The 12442-nt window shown below is 36.9% G+C and overlaps 1 protein-coding gene across 2 annotated transcripts; it reads right to left on the bottom strand.

Moving 5' to 3' along the window:
- Positions 1-221: 221 nt before the first annotated feature.
- LOC105037180 (uncharacterized) lies at positions 222-8380 on the bottom strand. Of its 2 annotated transcripts, XR_012142572.1 has the most exons (3): positions 6865-8380; positions 394-1758; positions 222-299 (listed from the first exon to the last, which is right to left on the bottom strand). XR_012142572.1 is itself a non-coding variant. In XM_073260580.1 (2 exons), the coding sequence occupies exons 1-2, from the start codon at positions 7576-7578 to the stop codon at positions 445-447; spliced, it is 2028 nt and encodes a 675-aa protein (XP_073116681.1). In that variant the 5' UTR covers positions 7579-8379; the 3' UTR covers positions 222-444. The 2 variants fall into 2 exon arrangements, 1 of the variants encoding a protein (XP_073116681.1); XM_073260580.1 differs by having other exon boundaries at positions 222-1758; positions 6865-8379.
- Between the last annotated feature and the right edge of the window lie 4062 nt (positions 8381-12442).

Consider the following 12442-nt stretch of genomic DNA (forward strand, 5'->3'; position numbering starts at 1 on the left):
ATGTGCTCCCCGAGTGAGTGTTGTAGGTGAAGGATATAAAACAATATTTGTTTATTCATAGAAAGCCCAGTGTGATATGAGGCAGTCATCAACATCTTTAAAAGATTAACTTCTGGTTGAAAAACAATTCTTTGTGATACATTCAATTATTCACCATCTAGTTAATGCGAAGTCTATGGTTGAATGCATGAAATGATGTAAGCAGACTAACACTGATGATGTGATGTTAACATTCTCTCAAGTTATTTCCAGAAGTTAGATATGGTTCAGACTGAAAGCTACATCCATTCTAGGCATACCTACAAACAAACACATAACATATACTCTTAGTAAAAAACTAAGACAACTTGCTGACAAAATACACTTAGCAATGCTGGTCAACAGAGCAATTACCTTGACAAATACATAGATATGCCACAAGCTCCATATCTTTCAATGGGTCAATTAAGCCATGGATAAAACTGAACATTTGAATGTCCGACTTGATAGCTGTCCACTGACTAAATCATCCACTGTCAGGTCTTGTGTGCCAAAACAGAAATATTGATTCATTAGGCTAGCATTCGTGAAACCAGATTTCTGTGATATGTTCTCTATCATGCCACCACCAGTAACTGATGAATTTGAGCAGCAGGCACCACCACTTGGCTCATTTTGCAAACAGATTACTTTCTGTTTATCTGATGCTGGGGATGGCGTCGATGACTTCGAGAAAGAATCAGATGGAAACCGTGTTGAAGGAGCCAAATGTGGCATCGCTTGAATGACCCCTTGCATTAGACCAGCAGCAAATTTCTTCTTCATGGCAGGACTTGGCATGGAACTCCTAACAGAGAGAGTTCGCTTGTTGTTCGGAAGCGATGTTCCCCTGGAGAATCGCTGTCGGAGGGGAGTTGGTGTCTCCTCACGCTCGCTCCATTTCTTGAATGAGTCCATTGAGTCATTGTCTCCCAACTTCTTTGGTGTATTAGTTTTCTTCGCCTTCAGACAGTGCCACCTGAGTAGAATCTTGAGCCGCTTTGCTGCACTGTTGACAGAATTTTGTTTCTTCTGGCCTGAGATGGTTCCAAAATTTGGGAGTTCACTCCTGCTAGCACTTGAGCATGAGCTAGGCCTTCCACCTGTTTCTGATGCATCAATACCTGTGTACAAGAATATCTCTGCATCAGAAACTCTGAAAGAAGTACCTGGACTGTTTCCAATACCCTGCATCTTTACATGGGAAGCAATGGCTGATCTTGCCATGTAGACCTTTGAATTTGAGATTCCTCCAGCAGAACTCAATTGTTGAATCAGTATTTCAGATGATGCCGATCGTGGGTGTTGCCGGAGTAGATCCAATGGGGTCATACCATCAGCATCCCGAACGTTTAGGTTGATACATTTTACGGTCATCAACAGTTCAACAAGGTCAGAGTGCATGTTACCAATCACAGCTATGTGAAGGGCTGTCCTTCCATCATTGTTCCTGAGATTGATAATCTCTTGAATATTTACAATTGTTCCACAAACCAGCTGCTTCATGAGCTCCATTTGTTGGTCAAGCCTTCGGAAACCAGGAGTTCTGAAACCTGCCACAGCCATATGAAGAAAAGTATCTCCAGAATTGTTTGTCAAGGTGGAGGATGATGGACATGCAATAATTAAGGCTTCGACAACTGACAAATGTCCTCGAAAGGCTGCCACATGCAGTGCTATGTTCCCTTGATTATCTCGAGAACTGATTATATCAAAAGATGCCACTAGGTCCTTAACTACCTGCATGATTAGTTTGGATTGATTGAAGTCAGTAGGAAATTAATTCCTAATGGAAATTTCAATGCAAATGTTTCACAATGCGATGCAGATGCATATAACTTACTCCACAAATGAAAGAATCTCCCTTACTTTGTGACATGGAAATCCTTATAAGGCCAAAGCAAATAACCCTTTTTGGTAGGATAATAATGTGGAATCCTATTGCATTTTCTTTGAAGAAACATAATTTTCACACCATCATGCAATTTCACACACGTATGGCACATGATATATTTGGAACACCAAAATTTTGTTAATTGGAACTTCATGTCCGCACCCTCTCCTCCTCTTAGTAACTCCAAAAATGATGAACTATTGAGATTTTGCAAAATTGTTTTAGCAGTGAACTTTCATAGGCATTTTTCGTAGGAGTTTAAGGAGCGTTCATCGTTCAAAATAAACTATTCAGAAGCATGGTGTTGAATTAATTATGGTCTAATCAATTGCACAACTAAAAAGTGCAAATGACATGTGAGAGGATTTAAATGCACATGTGAACATGAACCTTTCTGCTTAGATCTCACATGGCACAAATAGCCAACCATACTGCAGAGTTCCAGTATGATCCTAAACGATGCAAACTTTTCGCATCTGTTTCATTTGTTTTTATTTTGCCATCACCTTCAGAAGCATGGTGTTGAATTAATTATGGTCTAATCAATTGCACAACTAAAAAGTGCAAATGACATGTGAGAGGATTTAAATGCACATGTGAACATGAACCTTTCTGCTTAGATCTCACATGGCACAAATAGCCAACCATACTGCAGAGTTCCAGTATGATCCTAAACGATGCAAACTTTTCGCATCTGTTTCATTTGTTTTTTATTTTGCCATCACCATAGAATCACTTTATCCAGAAAAGACTAAAAGAAAAAGGAAAAGGACAAGAAAGAAATCATAAGTGGGCACATAAATTAAAACTAACCATCAACTCACTATTCATTAATTAATGCTAAAAGTAATACCAAACTCCTGCTTTTGGATTCCTAACCTTGCATTTCTATGAAGAAACTTACAGTTTATAGAATCATTCAAGCAACATCACCAAACCATGTTTTTTTTATCTCTCTTTATATAGATATGCTGAGAATAAGCTTCATGTACACATCCTTCCAGTGCTTTAAAGACTATTAGTATTAGCTGATAGAATGACAAAAACTAACACTACTAGTTGCAGCTCATGCAGCTAATATATCACTTCACCTACTTCATTACATGATTGGTTCTTCCATCACCTTAATTTGTCTGTATCCTAGTTGTGTTGGATAAGTAACTAACAGAAAATGCATACCAAGTTTAAAGAGTGATATGTCACCATAGTTACATTTATCAGGAGATGGCTTTTTCAATTAGATCCACATGTATAGAAATTACATACTCATTTATAAATTTTTATTCTGTCCATCATGTTTATGAGCAAGGCTTCGTCTTCTACATCAGATAACATCAACAGCTCAATGCTGATATTGACTTCTCAGCAGCATCAATAAAAGGTTGCTTGATAATCCATCCAAAGTTACAGATGTTTTAAGAGAATGTTTCAGGTAAACGGTTCACAAATTGATTTCCTGGCAGGTACACATACAGGGAATTTTGGCAACTCCAGTATCAATATCAGTTATTAACAATCCGTAAAAGGATGCAAAACGATACAACAAAACCCTAATCAATAATGTGGTAAGGACCAAAATTACAACATCGATGAAAAAGTACCATGACAATTGCCTGCTATTTTGGAATAAAGTCTGCATCAATTGACTTTAGGGAGAAAAAATTATGTATGACTAACAAAATGGGATGTTCTAGAATGGGTAGTAAACAACTTGGTAATTTAGTTGAAAGGGCAGACAACATATTTTTCTAACATAAACATATATGAGTCTATACCAACAAGAAGTTAGCATGACATAAAAACCTAACCGATTCTTCATAGCAACAGAGGTAACAGCTAAACAATTTCACATTTTTTGAGTTTTTTCCCCTTTTTATCAACACTAACACTTCCCAGTTACAGCATATGAGGTTCCTTATTTACATGAAAGTATGAAGGACATAAAGAAGACAAAATCATATAATAACTCAAGGGCTATATCTCCAATCAAAGTCGATAGTCTAAAAACCACAATTAGGATAATGCAAGTCTGTTGCTGCTGAATTGCAGTCCTTCACACAAGTGGAATGTCACGTCCCAAATCCGGGACATAACACGGCCATGCTACCGAGGGATGGAATCCACGATAACACGAAGCCAATTCATCATAATCATCTAAAATCCGTCAAATAAAAAGATTCAATTCTATTATTCATCAAATAATCGAACCAATATGGGTTCAGAGCATCTAAATCCAAAAGCAAGTACTAACCCGAATCTCAACATTCATAAATAACTACAAATCTATGATTATAAAATAAATTAAACTTCTGTTGCCAAATTTTTCAGCTTGCTATGCCGATCTTCAAGCTTGGATTCTTTTTGCCGATCCTAACTTTATTTCTCAGTTCAAAAAAAAAACAAAAGGAATATGAGCTACACTAGCCCAGTAAGTAGAACTTGCGCTTCCTTATCGGATCAAGCATAAGTTTTCTTGATAATGCAATATTTAGAAAATAACAGATAATATAAAATAAAGCATTTCATAGAGCATATAACAAAACAAGTTATAAACTCATCATGCATGCATAAATCTTGTATATTTCACAATCATGAATCGTAAATCATTTTCATCTTGTATTCATGTCATGTTTCTAAACATTGCTCACAGATATTCGTGCTAAGGTCACTATTATACCCGTGACAGGGCCATGTTTCTTAATCGACAGAGTTCTTAATTCATGTGCCAATTTTATACCCGTTTGCAGGGCCATGTTTCGTGTAGATGCTAGCTCCGGATGTCGACCTTCCCGAAGAAATTCATTCATAGCCATCTGAGAGCCTTTGAAATCATCATATCTTTTTCTTAAAGCATACATATACATAGATGGAAAAATAATAAAATTCATGCTTCATAATCATGCTATTTTCATAAGACATATTCATAAAATCAATGCTCATAATAAAACATGCTTTTTCATATCACATATGCCGATCCTTATTTTATGAAAAATTATGATTTCATCAATAGCAATTCTTTACATAAAAATATGATCATTTAAAAATAAATAAGGAGCATAAGATCCACTTACCTCGTTCATCTTAGATCTTCAGACTTCGTTAGAAGAATCAGCTAATCCTATTTAAAATATCAAATCATTATCAAATTCTATTCCATAAATATAACAAGATTAAATCATAAGGAAAGAGGACTATTGTCCGGATGTGTCGGACCATCTAGATACCAGGGCAATTCAGGATCTCTGATCTGAGGGTCAGATTCAAGTGACTTGATCAAGAAATCGTGAAACACAGATCGAATTAAGATCAAGTTCAATCAATAGGGTTCTTTAATAATGGTTTTGAAAAATACTTGATATGACCAAATGAGGTTGACATTCAGCACGGATATCAAAGCAATTTCGGATCATCTTATTAGAGTCAATATGAGCCTCTAAAAGATGAAGGCATGACTCGATACAGGATTCATAGACCTTCTTAGAGAAAGAAAGTCGGTTATGAGAGAGAAAGTAGAGAGAGAAAGTGGAGAGAGAATCTTCGTATCCTTCAAAAATGGCAATCATGATTGAGATCATCAGAGGTTATATCAGGATGACTTAATATGGATTAACCATGATCGATGTTATCAATTTCGAAGAAGGATCGGATCAGGATCTAATCTACTGCACGAATTTCGGAGCAGTCTCAGATCATCATATTTTCATCTCAAGTTTATCCTAGGGTCTGTGATGCAATCAGAGAGAGAATGACCCTAGAGAGACGAAATCCATAAAAAGAGATAAAAGGTCTAAAGAGAGAAAATAGGAAGAAAATCTAGAGAGAGAAAATGGAGAGAGAAGGTAGAGAGAGAAAGTCCAATTCTAGAGAGAGAAAGACTTAAGAGAGAAATGAGAGAAACTTTCTCTCACATGTATTTTTTTTATTATTATTATTCTTATATATATATATATATTTTTCTTTTTCTTTTTCTTTTCTTTTTAGAGAGAGAAAATAGAGAGAGAAAGAGAGAGAAAGAGGGAGAAAGAGGGGAGAGAGGAAATTTTTCTCTTTTCTTATTTTTTTTATTTTTTTTTCTATTTTGCATTTTCTTTTCTTTTCTTTTTCTTTTTCCTTTTTCTTTTCTTTTTCTTTTTCCTTTTTCTTTTCTTTTCTTTTCTCTTCTCCTTCTTCTTCTTCTTCTTCTTCCCGGACTTTCATTGGGCCGAAACAGGAGACCTAGAGGTCCCCGTGCCTTGACCGGCCGATCATGGCCATAACATGCCCGATGGTGGCCGGCAGCAACGGGCGACTCTCCTGGGTTCGGAGAGGCCAGAGCCGGCGGTCGGCGTGACCGTCGGTGCCGAAAAATCAGAGAAAAGAAGCGGCGTGAACAGGGGATTTTCTTTTCCAACAAAATCCGGCGACATCCGTCGCCGGCCATCGTGCTCACAGGCACGAGAAAGAAGGGGGAGAAGAGAGGAAGAGGAAGGAGGCCTTACCACAGCCTCCGATGACCCTCACCGGCGTGAAATCACGGCGAGCACAGGTCGAAGCACCGCGGCTTCAATCGGAAAAATCGGAGAAAAACTCCGGTGATCGTCGGTGGCTAATGGATCTACACTTACAGGAGAGGTGGGGGGTTCTTATAGAGCTCGTCCTAGGGTCTTTTAATGGCCCTAGGACTCCGATTCTTGATCGAAATCGGGGAAGAGGAAGACTCCGATCGGGAGTCTTCCTCCCTATTTTTTTTTTTAAATGGATTTTGTGGGCTTTTTGGCCCATCAGGCAGGATTATCACATGGAAAGCAACCACTTATTGTATGCATTCACTCACAATTCTTCTTTTTCAGAAACAAAATCTGTTCTCTTCAACATATCAAAAAAATACAGAGAATCCTAGACCCACCATCAAAACTGAAAATTACTGAGGAAATCCCCTCAACTTGAAAAATTTGAAGTAGAAGCAGTCTCACCTCAACTTGTCCTCTGCCAGCGGCGGCATGCAAGATGGTAGATCCTTGAACATCCCTATAAGCTAATACATCAGAGCAGTCATCAAGAAGCTCTTTCAGGATATCCAAATTCCCTCCTCTAGCAGCAGCATGAACAGCTCTGTTCATCATCTCCCACCTAAAAATCGAAACACCAGCATCCGACCCATCCACCGCCTTTCTGCCACCGCCGGCACCTACGAAGCACCTCGGTGACACGGCAAAATCAAACAGAAGCCTAAAAACCTCAGAATTCTTGCTCCTCGCCGCGCCGTAAAATATATCAGTCACACCATACTCCCCTTCTCCAAAGACCAGAAGTTTGTCTCTCTCAAGCAACTCTTGAACAAAGCTAATATCCCCTGCTGAGGCTGCAGTGTAGAGCAGCCAACCACCATAGCCAGCTCGAATCAGTGAATTCTTCCGGTTCTTCTTCTCGCATTCGATAAAGAGGTTTCGGGCGACAAAGGACCGGCATTTAGCAGCATCTACAAAGCGGGCATCGTCGTCCCAGACGGTTTCGAGCCGCCGGATCCGGCGGAGGGAGGTGAGCTTGATGAGGAGGTTAGCATCAATATAGAGGAGCTCTCGGACGAGGTCGTAATGGCCATTGGCCGCAGCCCAATCGATAGGAGAGGCATACCACCACTGATCCCCAGTGCTCTCCCACCGAAGAGGGAAGTAAGATTCCGGCATTGGAAAGAGGAAATAAAGAAGAATGACGTAGATAGAAGGAGACAAGATGAAAAGAATAGAGAAGAACAAATGCTTTAGAGGTCTAATGAAGAAGCATTACTGAAGAGAACATTAAGCAAGCATAGAAGAGCAGGGATTTCATGGAAGAGAGCACAGAAGAACACAATGTAGTGCACTGCACTGGAACTTGAGACCTGCTAACTCGAGCTAATTTCTAAGTAGTTAAAAAGACCAACAATTCCTTTTTTCCCTTGTTTTGCTAACACTAGAGGAAGTAGGGAAGAGAGGAGGAACAGTGGAGCAATATCTTGAGAGAAGTAGAGAAGCTCAGATAGAACAGTCCATGGGAAAGGAAAAATAAATATGACTCATGTGAGCTTAAAGCATTTAAGAACCCCCAGGCATAAGAGGGAGAAGAACCAAAGAAGCGAAGAAGATGTGGGGAGAGAGAGAGAGACCACAGACCTCAAAGGGTTCAGGGGCTAAAGCAGGAAATGCGTTCAAGAGCCATGAAGGTGGTAGAGAATATGAGGAGGGGGAGGGGAGGTGGCTGTGGTCCTCTCCAACAACATGATGGAAAAGGAGAAGAGAAGGGAGGTTAGCAATGGTTGGAGGGAGGAAAGGTATCCAGTGATGCAGAGGGCTAAATATTTTCTTTTGGTGTTACCAGGTAAAAGAGAGGTGGGAAAAAGCTAGAAGTGGGGCTGTGCAGAGATTCAGAGAATGATGGAGACTTCTCTATATATAAAATCTATATAAAATCTTTATGAACCACCCTAAAGTAGTTGGAATTGGCCAAGAAGGAAGGATACAATGGTTGTGATCAGATGAGTTGGCTGTGGGGATTTTGCGGAGCATTGATCTCTGCCAATTGGTTGGGTACACTTGGTATTATTAGACATTGGCTGGAGGGGAATTGGAGGCTTGTGGAATGGATAACAGTCATTTGGATATTAGTAGATGGAATTTTGTGCAGAGTTTGTCTCAAACTTTTCTGATTTCAGGTCATGTGAACTTTATAAATTGGAATCCGGGAAGATAAGCACCACATAACCTGCATTACTGCGGTGTTCGTCTTCATGGCCAACAAACTTATCTCGGTTGGCTGGGATTATCTCAATTTGAGATTGGATGATGGAAAATTTGAAAAAGTTTTTCTTGAGATCTCAGTGAATATGTTAGGATTGAGATATTGAAATCTTGAACCATAAAATGAATTTAAAATTAATAATTATTTTTAAATGTTAAGATTTGTTAACTAAAGAATCTATTTGAGGAAGTCATTGGAATTCATTGACAGATTTGCTCACATCATATCGTTCGACTTTTGAGATTTATTATTTTACCGGCACCCAAGGCTGCAAATGGGTCTGGTGAACCAGACTTGGCTTGATCAGCTTAGATTCAATCCTACCCATTTCAAAGGACCCGGCACTGTATCAGATTCTAAAATTGAAGCTGTTCCATTTTCTGGATCGAATCTGGATCCATTAAATTTTAGATCCGACTCGACTTGATCCAATCTGATAGGAACTCGGTATACTATTAGGATCCGAACATATTTGAGTCTATAAATTATGATTTAAGATTTATATGAATAATATTTTTAACGTGAAGATAGATTTAAAATTATTTTTATATCCTAATTTATCTTGAGAGTAATATTATTTATTATATATTTTATATGGTTAATAATAATTAGTTACATGGTAATTAGAATATGTTTGATTCGGATCCGATTTAGATCCAATTTTTTGGATTGGGATCAGATTATACATAGATTTGACTTGACTTGAATGATCTATCAGATCGAAATTTTGATCATGGACCCAATCCGATTCGATCCTATATTCTATGGAATTGGATTTGGGTCTAATATTAAGACCCAATCAAAAAATTGAGTTGGATCGGGATCCCTCGGACTTGATCCTACTCGTCTATTTGCATCCACAGCACCAAGCATATCAATGCATATTTGAAAAAATAAAATTTTAAATTATGATACATAAATTATAAAATTTTTATTTTTTAAGGATTTATTTACTCTCACGAGTATCATAAAATTGTTCTTTCTAGATTTTTAATTTATTTACTATCATGAATTTTAATTACGATATTTTCTCTATTTATTTTTTAATTTTATCATTTTGCTTCTTTATTTGCAAAAAATTGTGGTGAGAGACTAACATAAAGACAAGATTTTTTTTGGATATGATTTCACTAAACTGAACATATTTCGTCCCAATTTTTCTTTATTTTTTTATAGTTGGCATTTTTTTCTTATTTCTTTTGAGTCACATTTTTCTTATGCGGCCCTTATTTATTTATTTATGACTATGGTTGTAATTAATTTTCTTATTTAATTGAAGATGTTTAATTAATTAATTAATTATTACTATGCTTCTAATTAGATGAAATTTCCTTATTTGGATAAAATAAAATAAAATTTTATTTCCTTATTTTTATATAGTTAGCATTGTTTAGGTAATTTGGACATTATGGAATGTTACTTTTGCGATCAGAAAATAGTGGATGAAATTTGGGATGAACGTTCCTAGATTTCAAAACTTTTATTTCTATTTTTTTTATTAGGGTAGATATATAAATTAAGAATCAGTATTTGAGATTACCAAGTGGTTGACATACAAAACAAGATCTCAATGGAAACAAAAATCTTTTTAAATTTTTAAGATTTTGATCGGCATTCCACTCTGCTTAGCGGAATTAGGTTTAAATGATATCTTCATTGTATTTCTCAACAAAAAATAAAATCATCTTCACTTTGTAGAAAGCTAACAAAAATAGGTTCGGTGCTGCATGTGCAATTTATCAATCTAATGAGCATGTGTGCTAACCTCGGTGTGTAGCATAATTCATATGGCGAAGGCAACATTGAATTTAGCCATCCTGCATAACCATGCTCAACTTAGTGAAAGAAATTTTTTTTGCTTCTTGATAAAATCCTATTAATCTATCCTACCTTTTTATAGCTTAAATGGTATATATTTCACAAGAATATAATGTGAGGGATAGCTAGGAAATGGGTGACGTTACCAAGTCAAGTTTAGAAGGACAGGTGACACCCATTAGTGCAGGAATACATCAAGAAAGATGGAGAAGGTCGAGGTGATAATGACAAAGATGATTGAGTTGAGAGAAGCCAAGAGAAGAGAGGGGGGAAAACGATGTTTAGTGGGGACCATCAAAAATTTTCAAAAAAGAGAAGATCACAATGAGACAAATACCTGACACAAATTTATAATCAAATGGTGATATTCTTTTGTAGCAGTGGTGTATGTTAATTTGGAAGATATAAGTACGAAGCTATCATCCCTTCTGTTTCTATCCATTTGCAAGCTCTTGTAGGTATCTCCACTTCTATCTTTCACCACATCATTTCACAAATATTTGCAAATTTTATTTGCATATACAAAATTTTATGATTAGGATCTGATCAGATCATAATCGAAATTAGAATGATCATATTTTTCGATATATTTGGGCTCATAATTGGAATCAGAATGAGATTTCAAAATAAAAGGAAGTTGGGATTGGATTTTGAGAGATTGTGATACTCTCACTCCTTAAAATCAGAATGGAAACAGATTCTTATAACTAAATAGTTAGAACATAAGTTACTGTCGTTCACATTCCAGAGCATAACTCGGTCCAATCAAATTTGCTCTTAATTAAACATCATTCATGTTCCATAACCTTCCCATAATTATATAGACCTCGTAACAGGATATTAGAATTTGCTGGATCTCGAAGGCCAATTGAGTTAGTTTTCCAATTCATTCTGATTCAACGAAAGAAAATGCTACTTAGATCGAGTGAAGGCACCTACCTGTTGAGTTCCTTTCAATAGCCACTGGCATTGTACGTTACGAGTTATGCTTTTATAATCACACATGCCAAGGAAAAGGCACCTATCTTTCCTTGGGGACCACAGCTTCCCTCCTAGGGGTGGGCCAATTGAAACCAAAAAACGTAGGAGCTGCACTCATGTGGCAGATTACACGCTCCAAACCATCCCCACGCACCACACCCGATGTCACGGCTTCCACGAGATTTTCTCTTTGAAACGAGAAATTTTTGGATAGATTTAGATAAAGTTAATGAAACGATGCTGCATTAGTATTTTGATTTAAAAATTTTATAACCATCTCAAGATACCATTGTTTAATCTTATAACCGCCTCAATATATTACTGTTTAACCACTTAACACACCACTGCAGGTTGTTGTGACATTTTTTTATTGACTTTATCTATAATATAATATATGTGGTAGATTAAGTTTATCCATGATTTTTTCTTTAAAACTAAGATAATAGGTGGGCTATTCAAATTTAATTTTTAAATCATCGAACTTGACGTACATCATAAAAAATAATTCAGAAACTAAAATTTATGCGTCCTAATAGTCCCTAAAATTTATGCAAGTTACCAAAAAATAGTTAGAAGACTATTATGCTCTAGCGTGTAGTGCACATGTATATTAATTTATCTCGCCCTTGTTGCATGTCTACAATGACTAATTAGGAGAGTGGCAAGTCTACATTCTTGCGGAACATCTAGCACCAAATCATTTTCTCACGAGCTATTGTGGAATTTTGTATCATGGAGACACATAAAAGAGGATCTTATTTGCATATGATAATTTACTTCCATATTAATATAGGCCGATGAAGCCTATGTTTATCCCAAGTAGGTTACCACTTACTCCGGTGTCTAAAAATGATACCATTTATATGTCTTGTGAGGATCTAGCTTGTATGGTTGCGGCCATTTTGTTGATAAAAATAGCTGATCATTTTATTTTTGTTACAAAGAACCCTGTTTTTCATAAAACAATTATTTTGT

Source organism: Elaeis guineensis, chromosome 1 (genome assembly GCF_000442705.2).
Source record: "Elaeis guineensis isolate ETL-2024a chromosome 1, EG11, whole genome shotgun sequence".
Lineage (NCBI taxonomy): Eukaryota > Viridiplantae > Streptophyta > Magnoliopsida > Arecales > Arecaceae > Elaeis > Elaeis guineensis.

Bases quoted from the DNA above. Each gene is read 5' to 3' on its own strand.
- LOC105037180 (XM_073260580.1), bottom strand. From the start codon at position 7,578: ATGCCGGAATCTTACTTCCCTCTTCGGTGGGAGAGCACTGGGGATCAG. The intron at 1,759-6,864 runs GTGAGACTGCTT...CTAATCATGCAG, and splicing joins CTGGCAGAGGACAAGTTGAG to GTAGTTAAGGACCTAGTGGC.